The following is a 17,226-nucleotide window of genomic DNA, read 5'->3' on the forward strand; positions in this document are numbered from 1 at the left end:
TAAAAAGTGGACCCTGCCTTGGTGTAGGTCAACAATAGACCTGAACTATTTTTTGTAGAAATGTTCTACTTTTAAACACGTACATATGGAATATAAAATTTCAGGCACAACTATAGTAGAGCTACCACCAATCAAAAATACACATCACTCATGGGGACAATAGTGACATCCATGTATGGCGATTTTTAAAACCAGAAACTGTTCTCTTTAACATCTACAAAAAGGAATAACCCCAAATAAAACATTCTTCAATCAGCACTGTGTGTGATTTGAAATCATATTTATACTTCAGTTATGCTTTTATTGACAGATTAACCTTTACAAGTGTCTTTCACCTAAATGAATGCAGAAGTATGGTGTCAAATGCTTGTGTTATACTCATTGCTCTCACACAAAAAAAAAATACAATATAGTTTTTAGGATGGATAATGTATTGTGGAGAATCTATGGTTGTGGTTTCCTCTTCAAGAATCCCATGCTCTCATCCTCGATATTTATTGCTTCTCCTTCCATTTTTCCCATAAAGGACATCAGACTGGAATTAAAGTTTCACATGATTACATATGATATGGTTTCTGCCAAGTAGCAGATTTTCTGAGCTTCCAAATCTCACTTTTAAAAAAAAGGTCTGTGGAATTGTAGGCGAGTGCTAAGTGAGCGATGGTCCACCGAAAGGTAGGAAAATAACATTTTCTGTCAGAGCAATGGATTTCCACCGTTAAGAGAAGCATAAAAGTGCATATATTCCTCTCTATTACTGAATATGCATATTTTTGTTATATTTAACATCAAATTGCAGTTTAGCGCATCTTGTGTGAGCAGCATCTTATGCAGTCACTACTGTTAAAAATTCTTAGTCTATAAACCTATTCTGCTTACTATAGCAGTGATGTTTTGTAAGAATTACCTAGCTTGTTATTATTTTATTAGTTAGTCATGTTTTAGAGATCGGGTCCTTGCATAAGGTACCCAATGGGAATGGAAAAACAATGCGCATATTAATAAACAATGAACGCCAATGCAGTATTAGAAAATGAGACCATTTTAGTTATCCCTCTGGGCAGCATATGCCAAGAGATGGTTGTATCTCCTTTATTATACCACCCCTGTTCTGTTATTGGATGCACTCCCCTCTTGCACCAGATTAAGAGAGAGGTATTGTAGACAATGGGTTTATTGCAGGTTAGTAAAGTACTGACACCTCTACTATAAATGAGTACCAAATGTCAATACAAAGCAAGAGTGACATCTGTTGGTAATGGTTTCCAGGTACGAAAAGGTTTCAATCAATAACACGTATTCACCTCCAAACTTCCAGAGTGAGCAGCCCAGTGTAACGGAGTGAATTTATGAAGCAGATCCACCTCATTCACACTTGCTCCGCTCTTCACCATCATCGCAAGTTGTTCCACATCTCCTGCTTTCACTGCATCAGGAATGCCACTGTAACTTATTTTCTTCTGGACCGCTGAAGAACAATCAAAAGATGTTAAGCCTGTACCCCTGCTGATAATGGGGAAAAAAACTGATATCTTAACAAGAGAGAGAACATTCAAGGATTTAGGAGATATTTGTTTAATAAAGTGAGAAGTCTATTCATAGTAAAAGACCCATTAGCTTCCATTTAACCCTTTTACAACTAGAGGGACCAACAACACATTGTTAGACTATGGGCCGCACTGTTTGCACTGCAGGCGCGCCTGCCAGGTCTGCAGTGAGCTGCAGGGAAAAAGACAGGTGGGGAGTGACGGGGGCGCGGCCATGACGTCAACCGGCAGGTTCGCCCTCATTAGCTGAACCGGCAGAGGGCGTGGCCTAGCGCTCCATCGCTATTTCTACTCACAATTTTCATGTCTGCCTGAAAAACTGGCCGACCCCTTGCAGCGGGCCCAGCCCCAATGAGGGGCGGCTCTTGTCCCGGCAGCCAGCGGGGACCAAGCCTTAAGCTGAAGGAGTAGCTTAGTAATAATAACACTGCCTCTGAAGCAGGTGATCCCAGTATTGCTCTCCTTGTGATATTGGGAAAATCACTTTTTTTCTCCTGAAGGCTTGTCGCCTAGAAACAGCTGGTGTGTTCGCCTGGCCAAACAGAGAAATTACAGCTTCAGGAAAAAAAAAAAATTTTTAAATAAACACACCGCAGCTACTTGCAGACTTCCTCTGATAGTCTCCAGTATATTCCTCCCTAAAATAGAGATCTTGGCCTACATCAAACAAAGTGGATCCCAAAGACTTCAGACTTTAAATCACCTCAGAGGAGCGTCATCGTCATATCCCCCATTACTCTTCTACTTGGCAATTAGACCATTTGTTATTACACATAGCAGCTATAGATAATTAATTACTCAGTCTACTTGCCATTATGCTACCATGCAATTTAGCTCTGGCCAGAGGTTCAGAACTCGCTTATCTGTATTTCTGACCCGTGGCTGACCCAGACTCCAAGAGTTTCAGATCATGCGTACTTACCACAACACCCTCCTACTGTCTCTAAGTTCTCACAACGTAGATTGTAAGCTCTTCGGGCAGGATCTCCTTTACTAATGTTACTTTTATGTCTGTAACGCTTATTCCTTTTACTATATGTCTCCTATTATTTAGTCACGTGAATTACTGCTGTGAAACGCTATGTACCTAGATGGCGCTTTACAAATAAAGATATACAATCAGTGTTTTTCAACCAGGGTTCCTAGGAACCCTTGGGTTCCCCAAGCATTCCTAAAGGGTTCCTTGCAATTTTCTGGTCATTTGAAAATTGTATGAAATACAGAAGATTTTACAATGCATCTGATCACAGAGTTGCTATTAGAGATGGTTGGGGCTTCCTCAGAATTCCAGTTAGGGTTCCATAACCAAAAAAAGGTTTGAAACCACTGATATACAGGCATACCCCGCATTAAAGCTGCAGTTCAGTCTTTTTTTTTTTTAATTTTTTTTTTTTTACTTCAATAGTTTAATGTGGGCAATCTCTAATTACCTAAAGAACTGTATAGCTGCAGGTCAATTCGTTCTCTATGTATTGATAGGTCGAAATTTGGTGACATAATTAGTGAAGGGATCTGTTTATATTCTGCTTGTCTGTCAGTGGAAGCTCATGAATATTCATGAGCACTCCTGCACTGACATGTGCTAGAGTGAGGGCAGGGCTGACAAAGGGGTGTGCCAGGGCTTGTGACAGGACATGAAGGGGCTGTGCCTTAGCAAATGGCTGTTAAAATAGAATACAAGAAAATTGGTCTTTAAAAGTTGTTTTTTTAAAAACAGAAAATGCTAAAAGTATTTTTTCTTACTACAGAACTGATTTATTAAAAAAAACACACATGCAGGATATTGACTGAACTGCAGCTTTAACGTATGCAATGTGTCCAAAGCATGTATGTAAAGCAAAAATGTACTTAAAGCGAAGCACTACATTTTCCCCCCACTTATCGATGCTTTGGTACAGGTAGGGAGCCGGTATTGCTGTTCAGGACATGCTGACAGGCACATGCGCGAGTTGTCGTTTGCCTATTGGGCGAGGGGAATCAGCGCGTCACTACTATGGCAGTCTGTAGGGCACAATAAGTGTCCGTACTCGCGAAGCAAGTGCACGGACACAGGGGTATGGGGCTATTGAAAAAATGTCCTTACTCGCGAGTGTACTTAAAGTGAGTGTCCTTAAACCGGGGTATCCCTGTACATACTCAAACACAGAACAAAAAACAATAATTTAAGTAATAAACCTGTTGAGTTAAATTTGATCAAGGATAATAATGATCCCTCATTTATTGCCATTTAATACCCATTTGCATATCTCAGGGCGGACATTTCTCAATTACTTATTAGGCCTCGCTCAGAGAGGCCGTGTTGCGACGTGCGCGCGCACGTCCGTCACAATTTCTGGTTGTTCAGTGGGAGTTTTCAAACTGAAAACTCCACCGGCGGCAAAGTACAGCGTTGTCGCTGCGACATTTTGCAACCAAAACCAAAATTGAAATTTGTTGCTACCGTCGCGTGACGAAGCCCTCTGTGAAAGGGTGAAACGCGTAGAGGGGGAGATGCTGGTGTAGCCCCGTGTGTGTTCAATAAAGTTTTTTGAAGATTATCCTGGGAGCGTTTTTTCGGACATGCGCAGTAGCGCCGTTTCCTTTCCAGTTTCCTGATACCTTTCGACGGCGGCACGCAGGAGCTAACGAGGAGAGTGGGCCCCAAACCGGAGGACAGCAGGTGAAGTAACATACCCCTCTCCCTGCACCGGTTACTTCTGTGGCCCGGCATAACTCCCTCGTACAGCTCCAGTGTCTGAAGCATCCAGACCTGGTTAACTACACTGATGCGCACGACAGACCCATTGGTGTTTGGAGTCCTGTACACAGCGTCTGAATCCAGAGTGGTTGAATTGCTTTTATTTACCTTGGAGCATGTGAGTGTGTTGGAGCCTCCTTGCTCGCTTATATGTTATAATTAAATTGTGTTGCACTATTTTCTTTTTCTTTTGTCTTTACATATGCTGCCCATTTGAGATTCATTGTGTTATTTCCACCTTGGAGAGGAAGTTCTTTGCGCTTTGTGTCCTCCCCCCAGAAGTTACTTTGAGAGATTGCAAAATCTCTCACACCAGCTGCATCTCCTCTTGGTGATATTTATTTGTTTCTATTTATTTACATATGTGTATTTAAGGTTTGCGCTTACTTTCCTTGCACCATGCACCACACTCAGACATGTAGCGAGACCCTAGTATAGGGTAGGGGGGCTGATCTGCGATTGCCCCCCGGGGTCCATGGGCTACATATCTATACTCCATATATGATCCAGCGTGAAATGAATGCATCAACTTATACAGGGCAAACAAGATGAATCGAGGTGCTCCCTGTAATAAGAGAAAAACCATATCCAATAAAAAAAAATAAAAAAAAACATTGTGAACAAGCAGTGTAAAGGAAGAAAACATAGAAAATCCCCCAGCCCCTCCAACCTAGTAAGTGACCCATTACACCCAAGAAAGGAGAGTATTCAACACACTATCTTTGCAACATGTCTATCACAGTGAAGTGTAGTTGTGCTTAAATTTCTTAGTTCTCATAATACTCATAGGTCACATCGTGGGGTATGGATCATTATACAATATTCCTACAGGAACACTTTAAAATCCAATATTTCATTCATACCCCTAGCAAAGACACAGTCAAGTTCAAAGATCCATTGTGTTTCTTTTTGAAGTAGTATTTTGTCTCTATTACCATCTCATCTCAGGTGTAGCACCCACATCTATAATTTTGGACCTTCAATTGGCTTACCCCATGTCTTTTTGCCCTAAAATGTCTTGCTATAGGGGAATCTATGATATCACTAAGGCCGCGCCTACAGTGCCGTCGATGGTGACACGACGGGTGACGTCACCGTCGCCACAGGCCAAAGTTATATTTCGCTGGGCGGCGACGGCGCGGGTTTCCTGACATTTGATTGGTTCAAGGGCTGTCACGAGGCGACAGCACTTGAAAAATCTCATTTTGCCGGCTACCAGTTTTCGCGCCGGCAGCGTCGCATTGTCGCCGTCGCACTTACTATAAGCGCACGCGGCGGCAATGCATTTGTTTTCGGGCAGCGTCGTGTCGCCGGCACTATAAGCGCAGCCTAAGGTCACTAGTGCTTGCCTAATGTTACATTTGTGTTCAGTTAGACGTCTCTTAATTGGTCAAATAGATTTCCCCAACATAACATTTGCTACATGGGCACCATAAGAGGTAGCTCACAAATTTGGATTCACATGTGCAAAAAATCTTTAATTCTATATGATGTCCTGTCTGAAGGTATCACCCTTAATAACTGAATTACAGTGAACGCAGTTAAGGCACAGGAATGTATCGTAATTTCTGTTTGAGAGGCATGTCTGAGTTTTGCTAGTACCTACCCCATCAGCTCTGATCAGTTGATCCCTTATATTCCTACCCCTAGTATAGGAAACAGGGGGAGGGCATATGAAAAACATTACATAGCATAGCATAGGGTTGCTGTCAAAAATATTAAATTTTTCATAATGGACGTTTTGATTAATCTAGAAGCGGTAGTGTATTTGGAGACAAATGGAATTCTGTCTTTTTATGATCCTCGTGTGATCTATTGTTCAGAACCAATAGACTATCCCTAAGTGTTTAACCGATCTCAGATGTTTGTGAATAGTCTCCCGTTTACGATCAATTTCCAATAACTTTTTGGCCATCTATTGTAGGCTTATATCCAACAGAGTAGGGTCTGAGACAATGTGTTTGACTGAGTAATTGTCCATGGGGCAAGTTATCCATCAATGTAGGTGTATTGAAACTGTTTGCCGACAACAGATTATTTTGATCTGTCTTCTTGACATAAATGTCTGTGGTAATACCATGACTCGTTTTACTAACCAACACATCTAGAAGGCTAATTTTATTATGATCTGCCTCCATGGTAAATGTAATAGTAGGATGGGAGGAAATGATGGAGTTTACAAAATCCATGGGATTGAGTGCTGCCTCTGTTGAAGTGAAACTTCTTTGCTGGCACCTACAGAGCTTTAATAGGGAAAATCACGAAAGGGAGAGGGCGAACCAAGGTCGCAAAGGTCCTAGGGGCGCATTCATAATAATTTTTTCCAAATAATTTTTCTTTTTTTTTTGTCCGATATTTTGGCACCCTATTATTTTGGGTCACGCTGGGGTGTGGTCGCACCCCCTGCATCCCCGATAGCTACGCCACTGTTTAATTTTAAGTTTCGCCTAGGCCCTAGGGCACCCAAAACCCCTGCACCGGGGAGGCTGGGGGGGGGGGTTTGTGTGTGTGTGTGTGTGTGTGTGTGTGTGTGTGTGTGTGTGTGTGTGTGTGTGTGTGTGTATTGTGGAGCCCTTTTGAGGTTTCAAGGGCTACACATGCGACCTTGAAGTATATCATTGTTGGATCCCAATGACCCAAGACTTTAAATCACTTCAGGGGAGCTTCATCATATTCCCTTTACTCTTCTACTTGGGATTTAAACCATTTGATATTACACAAAGCTGCTACAGACCATGATTCAGTATATTTGCTATTGTTACCATGTAATCTACCACTGGACAGAGGTTCAGAACTCACTCATCCATATTTCTGACCCGCGGTTGTCCCAGACGCAAGGTAAGTTTTGTCGTTACATATGCACTTACCACAACACCCCCTGTCCTAACAGAACCCCTCTCCACCCCCACGTGGTAGCCAAGTACTTAAATTAAACGTCTGCCTTATATATTTCTATGCTTTGATCCTCTTACATAGGGCACATAGGGCACATAGCGCACATAGCGCACATTACCAGTGTTCCGGTGCCCTGCTTTCTATGTGTCACACCCTATCCTGACTGATTGCGGGGCACAGCTATATCTGGGGCCGCGCAGACCCCATGTGAGCTGCTCATCCCTACCGGCTTCGGAAAGGGTGACGGTGGCGGCCGGCATGGTGCCCCCCGCCGCGGGTCACGGGATGATCGGGTGAAGAAGCAGATATCACACCGCCAGGCAGCTCCTTCCCTGATGCGCAGCCGTTGCCATGGATACGGTGTCCGCTTATTGATAGAGCTGCGTCACTTCCGGAAACATGTGCGAAGTGGCCATTTTTGAAAAGGGCATGGCCCATGTTTTGTAAGACCAGGACTATGACGTATATGTTTACATAACATATAACATATAACAATCATGTGGTAAAAAGTAGACACGTGAAGACAAGGTCTACAGCAATTACCACACCAACTTATATTTATACCTATTTTTATTTTATTTTTTATGGAATATATTAAGCAATTGCATCATTAATACATATTTTTTATAAATTAAATTCAAAACGCAAAAAACATCAAAATATATTGTTTTTATTCAAAGGTACACAGAAAAATGACAACACGTATACTGTATATTTGTCACGAGACCTTGCAATGTCACTAGAAAATATATGCACTTTAGTTTTGCAGGAGTGCACAATGTATTAAGTTGCAAGCAAGTGAACACATCTATAGTGATCTCTTAATAAGTGCCATTAAAAAGCTTATATTGTTGTAGTTGTGTATTGCCTGATATACATAGGAGTGGCAATAATCCTACCACTCATAAAATAGTTGTGCTACCTATCTTTTTATAGTGTCATAGGTAAACTCTCCGTGATTGATCTGGGGTAAATCTCACGCCAGTGTAATGTATGTGTGGCTATAATTGTGCGTGTGCATGTCTGTGTAAATATAAGCATAAATATGTGTGCGTGTATAAATGTACTATGCATTTCTGTTATAATTGTGTGTTTCTCTATTAGTGTGTTTCTTCAAGTTTATGTGTGTTGTTATAAGAATGTGTGTGCATTAATAAATGTATGTGTCTGGAGAAGTGTGTTTATATAAGTCTGTGTGTGTATATAACTATATGTAGCAGGGTACCCCCCTGACTACTATTCTGCCCAATGGGCTGGCAGTAAACCCTAGTACTATTCGGTTGCCAGTAGTTGGTATGGGGTTTTCCCCTTCACCTTTGGTACTGCACTTGAGTGACAGCAGAGGGTGGTACATCCTGTTGTAGCTGGGACAATGGGGTGCTCACCTTCTGGCTGTACTTAAGGGCAGGACCGCCCTAAAGTTAGTAGTTGTCCTTCCCACTTGGAGGACGGTAGGTCACACAACTGGGAGCATGAGATTGGGGCCTTCCCATGTGCTTTTCCCTCCAGGGGAGAGTGAGGGTGGACCATACATCTGCCTCTGCTAGGGAGATGGGAAAGAGCTAGGATGGCTGTGGGTGCCCATGGCCTGTAGTGACGGTCCAGGGACCATCATCCAGTGAATACTGACAGACTGTATTCGGCAGAAGACTGCTGTGTAACTGTTACTGCAGAGTGTAGTAATAAACCCAATCCTGTTTTGCAATATACCTCCTGCCTGGTGCGTGACCTTACTGGGGGGAGAGGTAATAAGTTCTACCGTGGAAGATCACCTTCAGTTCCTGGAGTCCACGGCAGATGGAGGCGCTGCACTGCTAAGGAGATATGTGGGGTATAAACACCAGAAGCCTGTTCCTGTATCCCCACTACCATCGGCGGACGACTCAGCCCTCCTGTTGCCTGCAGGTATATGCACCATACACCCTTTAATGGCCTCTGCGATTGGGTGGGGGAAACACCGTTACATATACATACCTCATAAGTGTCCTGGTTTTAGCAGGTTCAGAATGGAGAATCACTCTCACTTAGATATGATGCACAAAGTATGTGTAGACCTGTTTCCCCCCTCCTCTGGGAGATTCTACAGTCTACCACATGGTCTGTGTGTGTATGATGCTGAGGCATACCTGTTGTTTCAGGAGAACTGAGTAGCCGCAATGGTAAAGGGCAAGAGGACAGGCTTATGATCTCTTGCAGGAGTTTCGTTTCATGGTACAGCGCCTCCAGCTGCACTGGGCTCCTGGGTTTCAGAACATCAGTTCCCACCACAAGACCATTTACCCCTCCTGCCCAGGAACTGACACCCAGGCAGAGGTATATTGAACATGGGTCTTTATTTGGCATCACTGCAGCAGCTCTTAATACAGCAGAGTATGATCTCCGAAGTCCCAGACTTCTGGAGGGTGCATACCCCAATAGTAGTGGGGTATTTAGTCTTGATGGTCCCCAGCCATAGCCTGGGGTGGCCAGCTCATCCGCAAATGGAACAGACTCGCAGCCCATGCTCTCTCCTTCAGCTTCAGAGAAAGACTCCTAAATTTGATACTCCCACTTGGAAGTCTCTGGAAGGGGCGGGCCCATGAACTGTACCTATCCCTGATAGGCTTACACAGGCCAAGAGTCACCACCTTACTTCCTTCACTTACAAGTGGAGCATAATTGGGTCACTGGCCCATAAATTAACCTGTTACTGCTCTGAACGTACTAGGGGCTTACATAACAGATGCATTATGGGGGAAAGAGAGGTATTATGGGACATACCCTGTGACATATGTATTATGGAATTAATATTTCGGTCCAACACATAGACCTTTAATAAGATTAATTTTATTAAAGATTGGCAAATTTCTTGTCAATATTCAAATTCGTGAGTTCCTTTCAGTTGCGAATATGCACGGATCAGTCTAAAAAATGCACATTCGCCTAACTTTGTTCAAATGCTTAAAATGCCACGGGCCACCACTATTTGCACGTTCGTTCGCAAATGTCATAAAATCCGCCCACACGTTTATATTTAATGTTTTCGAATGCGACAGCATTCCTTTCACGCAGAACTGCCACACCCTGGAATGTGGGTTTTTCTGGGTAGTGTCCCAAGTGCTATATATGTGTTGAAAACTAACTAAATAACATGCTGGATAATAAGTGATGCGTAATACGGCCAAAAATAAAATGTAATACAATACTGGCCCGACGTGAATGCTGCAGCTCGACCCGAAGAGGTTCGTCCCGTGATCCTCAAGTTGGAACAAGGAGTAGAGTAGGGGAGCGCAAAGTAGTATAAAAACAGAGATACAGCACTGGTTAGTATGAAACAGTGACTGTCAAATCAGTCAGACAACCAAGACCAATCCTATAAGGTACATACAGTGGTGTAGGGATGTGCAATGGTAAATGAAGCTCCTAAATCACAAAAAAAAAAAAAAAAAAACTTCATGCCCCATGACACTGGTGATTTAGGAGCTTCATTTACCATTGCACATCCCTACACCACTGTATGTACCTTATAGGATTGGTCTTCGTGGGATGGTCTGGTCCCAGACCACCAAGGGCCAGGATGCCGCTGTGTCCTGGCTGTGTCCCTCACTACAAGCTACAGGGGCAGTATCCTTATCTATGGGCCTGTCTCTGTAGCAGCCACAAACTGAGGGGAGTTGGGCCTTGCTGGGGTCTCAGGAGTCTCTGGCCTAGTGCAGATGCCACAGGCACCTGCACACACACTCTACCCCTTCAGTGTCCAGCTTCCAACTCACTAACTGCTCTAACGTTCCAATCTCCCCTCAGGAGATTCTAGCTGCTCTTTTAGTTGCCTGGCAACATGTGGTCTGCAGCCTGAAGGTAAGAGGGAGACCTGGCTACATCTATACATATACACCATACATATTATTTAAGTTATGGGGGTGAAAAAGGCAACAAGAACCTCCACGCTAGCATATAGCCAATAAAGAATATCACTTGTGAGCACATTCATGTCTTAGGCCAGGGGTCATCAAACTCTTAGTCCAAAAGAGCCAAATATGAGTAGCGATTTAGAATTTTTCAAAGAGCCATAAATATATTTTTACAAATACGGTTGATTAACCGTCATCACATCAGGCTGTCCCCCCATCATTATTCCCCCCCATCACATCAGGCTTGCCCCCCATCATTATTCCCCCCCATCACATCAGACTTGCCCCCCATCATTATTCCACCCCATCACATCAGGCTGTCCCCCCATCATCATTCCCCCCCATCACATCAGGCTGTCTCCCCATCATTATTCCCCCCCATCACATCCTTATGCCATCGTCCGATTTGACCTGTATATACACAGTTTGAATTACTATATATGCAGCTTGATGAATGGGGGACTACTTTATTCAGGGGATGATGGGTATACATGTATTTATATGCTGAAACACCAATCCTCTGTTCTACTTTAGTGTTATGATACACTTACCCATTCGACGCATGTTACATTAGTCTGCATATGTTACATTTTTTGAAGTGATTCGGATGAACCAGGGATACATTTCTTTACACCTTAAACGTTACTATGTGTTTAGTATCTCCTGCTGTTGATATAATTTTCTATCGTATACCTTGTCAGGACTTTGGCTGACTATACCTCATTGCCCACCGCCAGGTACTCTCTGAAGGGACATACCTTATAAGTTTTAGCATTGGCTTTCCCTATATGTGAATTATACCTGATGAGTGAGAGAGAACACTCTCTATTCTGGCCACCATTTACCGTATTTTTAAACACACCCTTATTTATACCCCACACTCCCTGATATTGCTCCCTCGTGTACTTAATAAATAATTTTTTGTTTTGCGTCGTGTAGCACTTTTGGCTATCAGCCTGGGATATATTGTTTAGTCCCATTAAGTGTTTTATTCTCATAGAGTGCAATTTTGTGTTTCATGTCCAATTGAGGGTCTCTACCCCACTTGGATTTTTGTGTCCATGTCCCCCCATCATTATTCCCCCCCATCACATCAGGCTGTCCCCCCATCATTATTCCCCCTCATCACATCAGGCTGCGCCCCTTCCCCCCTCCCCCCCCCCCCCCCCCGGGCCGCCTACAGAAACCATGGGGCCCGGGACAAATGAAAGGAGCAGGCCCCCCCCGAACCCATAGCGTACCCCCCCCCCGCCCGAACCCATAGAGCACCTACCATGAAAAAATATCTTTTAGCGCGCAACTTTTACTTAACTGTTTTCTTATTGTGATACAGAAAAAAACATTACAATGCAACCTGTTTATTTTTATATTTTCAACAAAAGACATGTGACTGCCTGCCTGGGTGGGTGAGTGGGTGGGTGACAGTGACTGGGTGGGTGAATGATAGTAGAATGACAGTTGGGTGAATGACGGTGGGTGGGTGAATGATGGTTGATTGACAGTGGGTGGGTGGGTGACAGTGAGTGACAGTGACTGGGTGGGTGGATGACAGTGAGTGACAGTGACTGGGTTGACAGTGAGTGACAGTGACACTTGACAGTGACTGGGTGGGTGACAGTGAGTGACAGTGACTGGGTGGGTTGACAGTGAGTGACAGTGACTGGGTGGGTGAGTGACAGTGACTGGGTGGGTGGGTGACAGTGAGTGACAGTGACTGGGTGGGTGGGTGACAGTGAGTGACAGTGGGTGGGTGGGTGACAGTGAGTGACAGTGACTTTGACAGTGACTGGGTGGGTGAGTGACAGTGACTGGGTGGGTGGGTGAGTGACAGTGACTGGGTGGGTGACAGTGAGTGACAGTGACTGGGTGGGTAACAGTGAGTGACAGTGACTGGGTGGGTGACAGTGAGTGACAGTGACTGGGTGGGTGACAGTGAGTGACAGTGACTGGGTGGGTGGGTGACAGTGAGTGACAGTGACTGGGTGGGTGACAGTGACTGGGTCAGTGGCAGTGAATGACTGACTGGGTGGGTGACAGTGACTGACAGTGAGTGACTGGGTGGGTGACAGTGACTGACAGTGACAGTGACTGGATGGGTGGGTGACAGTGACTGACAGTGACTGGGTGGGTGACTGACAGTGACTGGGTGGGTGACTGACAGTGACTGGGTGGGTGGGAGACTGACTGGGTGACAGTGACAGCTTGGGTGGGAGACTGACTGGGTGACAGTGACTGGGTGGGAGACAGTGACTGGGTGGGTGACAGTGACTGGGTGGGTGACAGTGACTGGGTGACAGTGACTGACAGTGACTGGGTGGGTGGGAGACTGTGACTGACAGTCACTGGGTGGGTGGGAGACAGACTGGGTGACAGTGACTGGGTGGGTGACAGTGACTGGGTGGGTGACAGTGACTTACCTTGACCGGGTGGGTGCAGGTTGCCACCGGACTCTTTCCCCTCCTGCCCCCGACATCCCTGCGGAAGCTGCCCGGGACGGGAGGTGGGCTCGGGGGGCATGGGAGGTGGGCTCGGGGGGGACGGGAGGTGGGCTCGGGGAGCACGGGAGGTGGGCTCGGGGGGCACGGGAGGTGGGCTCGGGGGGCACGGGCGGCACGGGAGGTTGGCTCGGGGGGAGCGCGGGAGGTGGGCTCAGGGGGAGCGCGGGAGGTGGGCTCGGGGGGAGCGCGGGAAGCTGGGCTCGGGGGGAGCGCGGGAAGCTGGGCTCGGGGGGAGCGCGGGAAGCTCACCTCGGGGGGAAGCAGGCCGCAGGATTAGCTGGTACTTCCCCCTCTGTCCCATGTTGGGAGCGGGGGGGGGGGGAGGGGCAGCCGCAGGAAGAGCTGGTACTTCCCCCTCCGTCCCATGTTGGGAGCAGGGAGGGGGGGAGGGGCCGCCGTAGGAAGAGCTTGTACTTCCCCCTCCGTCCCACGTTTGGGGACCTGCGCATGTGCGCGCCGGGACCACAGCGGAATTGCCGCCATTTTGCTCCCGCATTGCGCCTGCCCCTCAATTTCAAATACCCCTGTCTTAAGCTGTCAATTTAACGACCCCTGTCTAAGGCCTCGGTCCCGCTGCGCTCGTTGGCGCGGGCGGCAATGTTGCGAGTTCCCCACCAGCAGGGGAATCCTCGCGAGCCGGTCCCGGTCCCCACTGGCGGCACAGCTGACTACACGCTGTCGCGCGTCAGCCGCTGGAGACACCAGAGAATGGTGTTTTCTAGCTTTGACGCGTGACGTGTGTGGCTGTGAGCCAATGGGGAGGGGAGGCTTCGGGAGGAGGAGAGGCTTCGGGGAGCGGGGAGGAGTGTGGAGTGAAAGCAGGTGAGTGCCTTTCTCTGTGTGTGTGTCTGAGTGCGTGAGTGCCTGTCTGTGTGTGTGTGTGCCCGAGTGCCTGCCTCTGTCTGTGTGTGTGTGTGTGTGTGTGTATGAGTGCCTGCCTGTGTGTGCGCGCGTGTGTGTGTGTATGAGTGCGTGAGTGCCTGCCTGTGTGTGTGTGTGCGCGTGTATGAATGAGTGCCTGCGTGTGTGTGTTTAAACTTACCTTCCAGCTCCAGCCCGAGTCCGTGGAAGGAGGGGGGGGAGAGTAGCGGGTCCCTCCGCTCAAGCCACGCCCCCCCTCCCTGTCAAACCGCCCACCTCCCGCCCACCTCCCGATCAAACCTCCCACCTCCCGCTCCGGCTCCCGCTCCCTACAGACCGCAGATCGCGGTCTGTGTATCTCAGCGCACCGCCTGTCAGCAGCGCAGGTGCGCTGACTCTGGGAGCGGGGCCTTAGCCTTAAGCTGCGGCCACGCTGCAACAATGTGCTCTCTCTCGATATACTGTATATAAGGGGGATAAACATTTATGGGAACAGAGTGATTGCTACTATTATAAATAGACCTCTCCCGGCGCCATAGCACACACTACAAGCAAACGTGTGTATTTCAAAGTGCATGGCCATAGTGAGCGCGAGCTTCCAGGATACCAAAAGCAGAGGAGACAAATTTTGTTTGCTATTGCAGCGAGACAGCCTGGTCATGTGAGCGGCTAACAGCCAATGAAAATTTAGTACGCTATTCTGCCTGGATACTGTTCGAATTACTTTTTGTCAGTTGAGTTGTGCTTGCTTGCTGTGAGAATATGGACAACTCAATTATTGAAATTTTGATTTGTGAGGTTTACAAACGTGAACCTTTAATTCATATCATGATAAATATGAATGATAATTTATGAAGAGAAATTTCTGATGTATTGTCAATTAATTTAATCTATATCTATAAGTCTGAAATAATGTTTGTGTGTGTGTGTCTTCTCCCTGCGTGATTGGCCCTGCGGGACGCACCCCCCACCCCTCTCACCCCACCCCTCACATTGCACCTCTTGCCCTCACTTGGATTAGGAATCTCACTTAGCAGGACCATCCACACCACTACCACCCGCCGCTCCTCCTCGCCGGCCTCACCTCTCCCCCACCACCAACCCCTCCCCCCCCCCTTCCTGATCACACCACTCTGTGTCCCTGTCTCCCGCTGAGGCCCCCTGCCCCCGGGTATCACATCCACCTGCCCCCCCTAGGTAGCGCACCCCCATGCCCCCTGGGTGTCACCCCCCCCTACTGCCCCCTGTGTCGGTCCACCCTGGACCCTGCCCCCCACCCCTTTCCAAGGTGCCCCCCTGTCAATTGCATGTGTGCTCCAGCGGCCTGGCGGTGCGCGCACGCTGCGGCTCCAGCCTGCGGCTGCTCCCGCTCATTGGGCACTTCAGCCTCCTCCCTCGCGCCCGCTCCGGGTTGCCGTGCGCTCGGCGGCCTGCGCTGCATGCTCCGCCCCCATGCATGCTGGTGTCCGCCGGTGGGGAACGGGCGGGTCCTTACTGCAGTTGTTGTGGGTGCCCAAGGACATTTGTGTGTGTGTGTGTGTGTGTGTGTGTGTGTGTGTGTGTGTGTATGTGTGTGGCACTGTGTGTGTATGTGTGTGACACTGGGTGTGTGTGTCTCTCACTGGGTTTGTGTGTGTGGCACTGTGTGTCTCATGGTGTGTGTGGCACTGTGTGCTGCGCGGGGGGGGACCAGAGCAGCGCAGGGGGGGGAAGGACCACAGCTGCGCATGGGTGGGGGGAGGCGGAGAGAGACGAGGGGAACGAGGGGGGGGCTGGCGAGAGGAAGGAGCGGGAGGTTTTGGTCCCGGGCAGCGCCGGGTCTCTCAGCTAGTTGTATATAATTGTTAATTTATGTACCGGTGTTTCCCCCACCCGGTGGGAGATTTGGCCATTACTACATATGTGGTGCATGATACCTGCTGGTAACAGGAGGGCTGAGTTGGTGGTAGTGGGGACACAGGACTAAGCTTTGGGGGTTCATACCCTACGTATTCATTAGCAGTGCAGCGCCTCCATCTGCCGTAGGCTCCAGGGAACTGAAGATGATCTCCCACGGTAGAACCGATTACCTCTCCCCCTAGTAAGATCCCACACCAGGCCGGAGGTATATGCAAACAGGAACGGTTTATTGACTTCACTGTACTGCACAGTAACAAAGCAGGGCTCTGCCCGATGCAGTCTCTCAGCTACCCACTAAAGCAGGCCTGCACAACTCGTAAAGTGAGAAAGGCCGAACTGCTCCAAGGAAAAAAAATTGGACCGCACAGGTAAAATCATCATCATCATCTCTCCTCCACCACCTCTCATCATCATCATCATATCTCCCCCAGCACCCCTCATCATCATCCTCATATCTCCCCCAGAATCCCTCACTATCAACCTTTGCGATACTCCCCATCTATCTCTCATACCCCCATCTCTCCCCCTCACCCACACACATAATACTCCCCCTCCACATCAAACACACAATACCCCCTGCACACCAAACACATCCCACCCCCTGCACTTCACATCCCTCTCCCCCCTTGCACTTCACATCCCTCTCCCCCTTGCACTTCACATCCCTCTCCCCCCTTGTACCTCACATCCCTCCCCCCTTGCACCTCACATTACTCTCCCCCTTGCAGCTCACATCACTCTCCCCTCTTGCACCTCACATCACTCTCCCCCCTTGCACCTCACATCCCTCTCCCCCCTTGCACCTCACATCCCTCTCCCCCTTGCACCTCACATCCCTCTCCCCCCTTGCACCTCACATCCCTCTCCCCCCTTGCACTTCACATCACTCTCCCCCCTTG

At 47.6% G+C, this 17,226-nt stretch overlaps 1 protein-coding gene across 6 annotated transcripts in view; it reads right to left on the reverse strand.

Moving 5' to 3' along the window:
* The window catches only part of ANKRD42 (ankyrin repeat domain 42), a 32,110-nt gene extending 24,570 nt beyond the window's left edge, over positions 1-7,540 (reverse strand). For 2 of the 6 annotated variants that reach the window (XM_075592586.1, XM_075592583.1), the window contains exons 1-3: positions 7,406-7,534; positions 4,672-4,849; positions 1,305-1,468 (exon numbers count right to left, since the gene is read on the reverse strand). In XM_075592586.1, the coding sequence (XP_075448701.1) occupies positions 1,305-1,468; positions 4,672-4,810 (303 nt within the window). In that variant the 5' untranslated portion in view covers positions 4,811-4,849; positions 7,406-7,534. Of the gene's footprint in view, positions 1-1,304; positions 1,469-1,843; positions 2,080-4,671; positions 4,850-5,890; positions 5,931-7,405 lie in introns of all 6 variants that reach the window. The other 4 variants (XM_075592588.1, XM_075592584.1, XM_075592587.1 and 1 more) reach the window with 4 other exon arrangements.
* Between the last annotated feature and the right edge of the window lie 9,686 nt (positions 7,541-17,226).

The sequence above is a fragment of the Ascaphus truei genome, chromosome 3, assembly GCF_040206685.1.
Source record: "Ascaphus truei isolate aAscTru1 chromosome 3, aAscTru1.hap1, whole genome shotgun sequence".
Classification (NCBI taxonomy): Eukaryota; Metazoa; Chordata; class Amphibia; order Anura; family Ascaphidae; genus Ascaphus; species Ascaphus truei.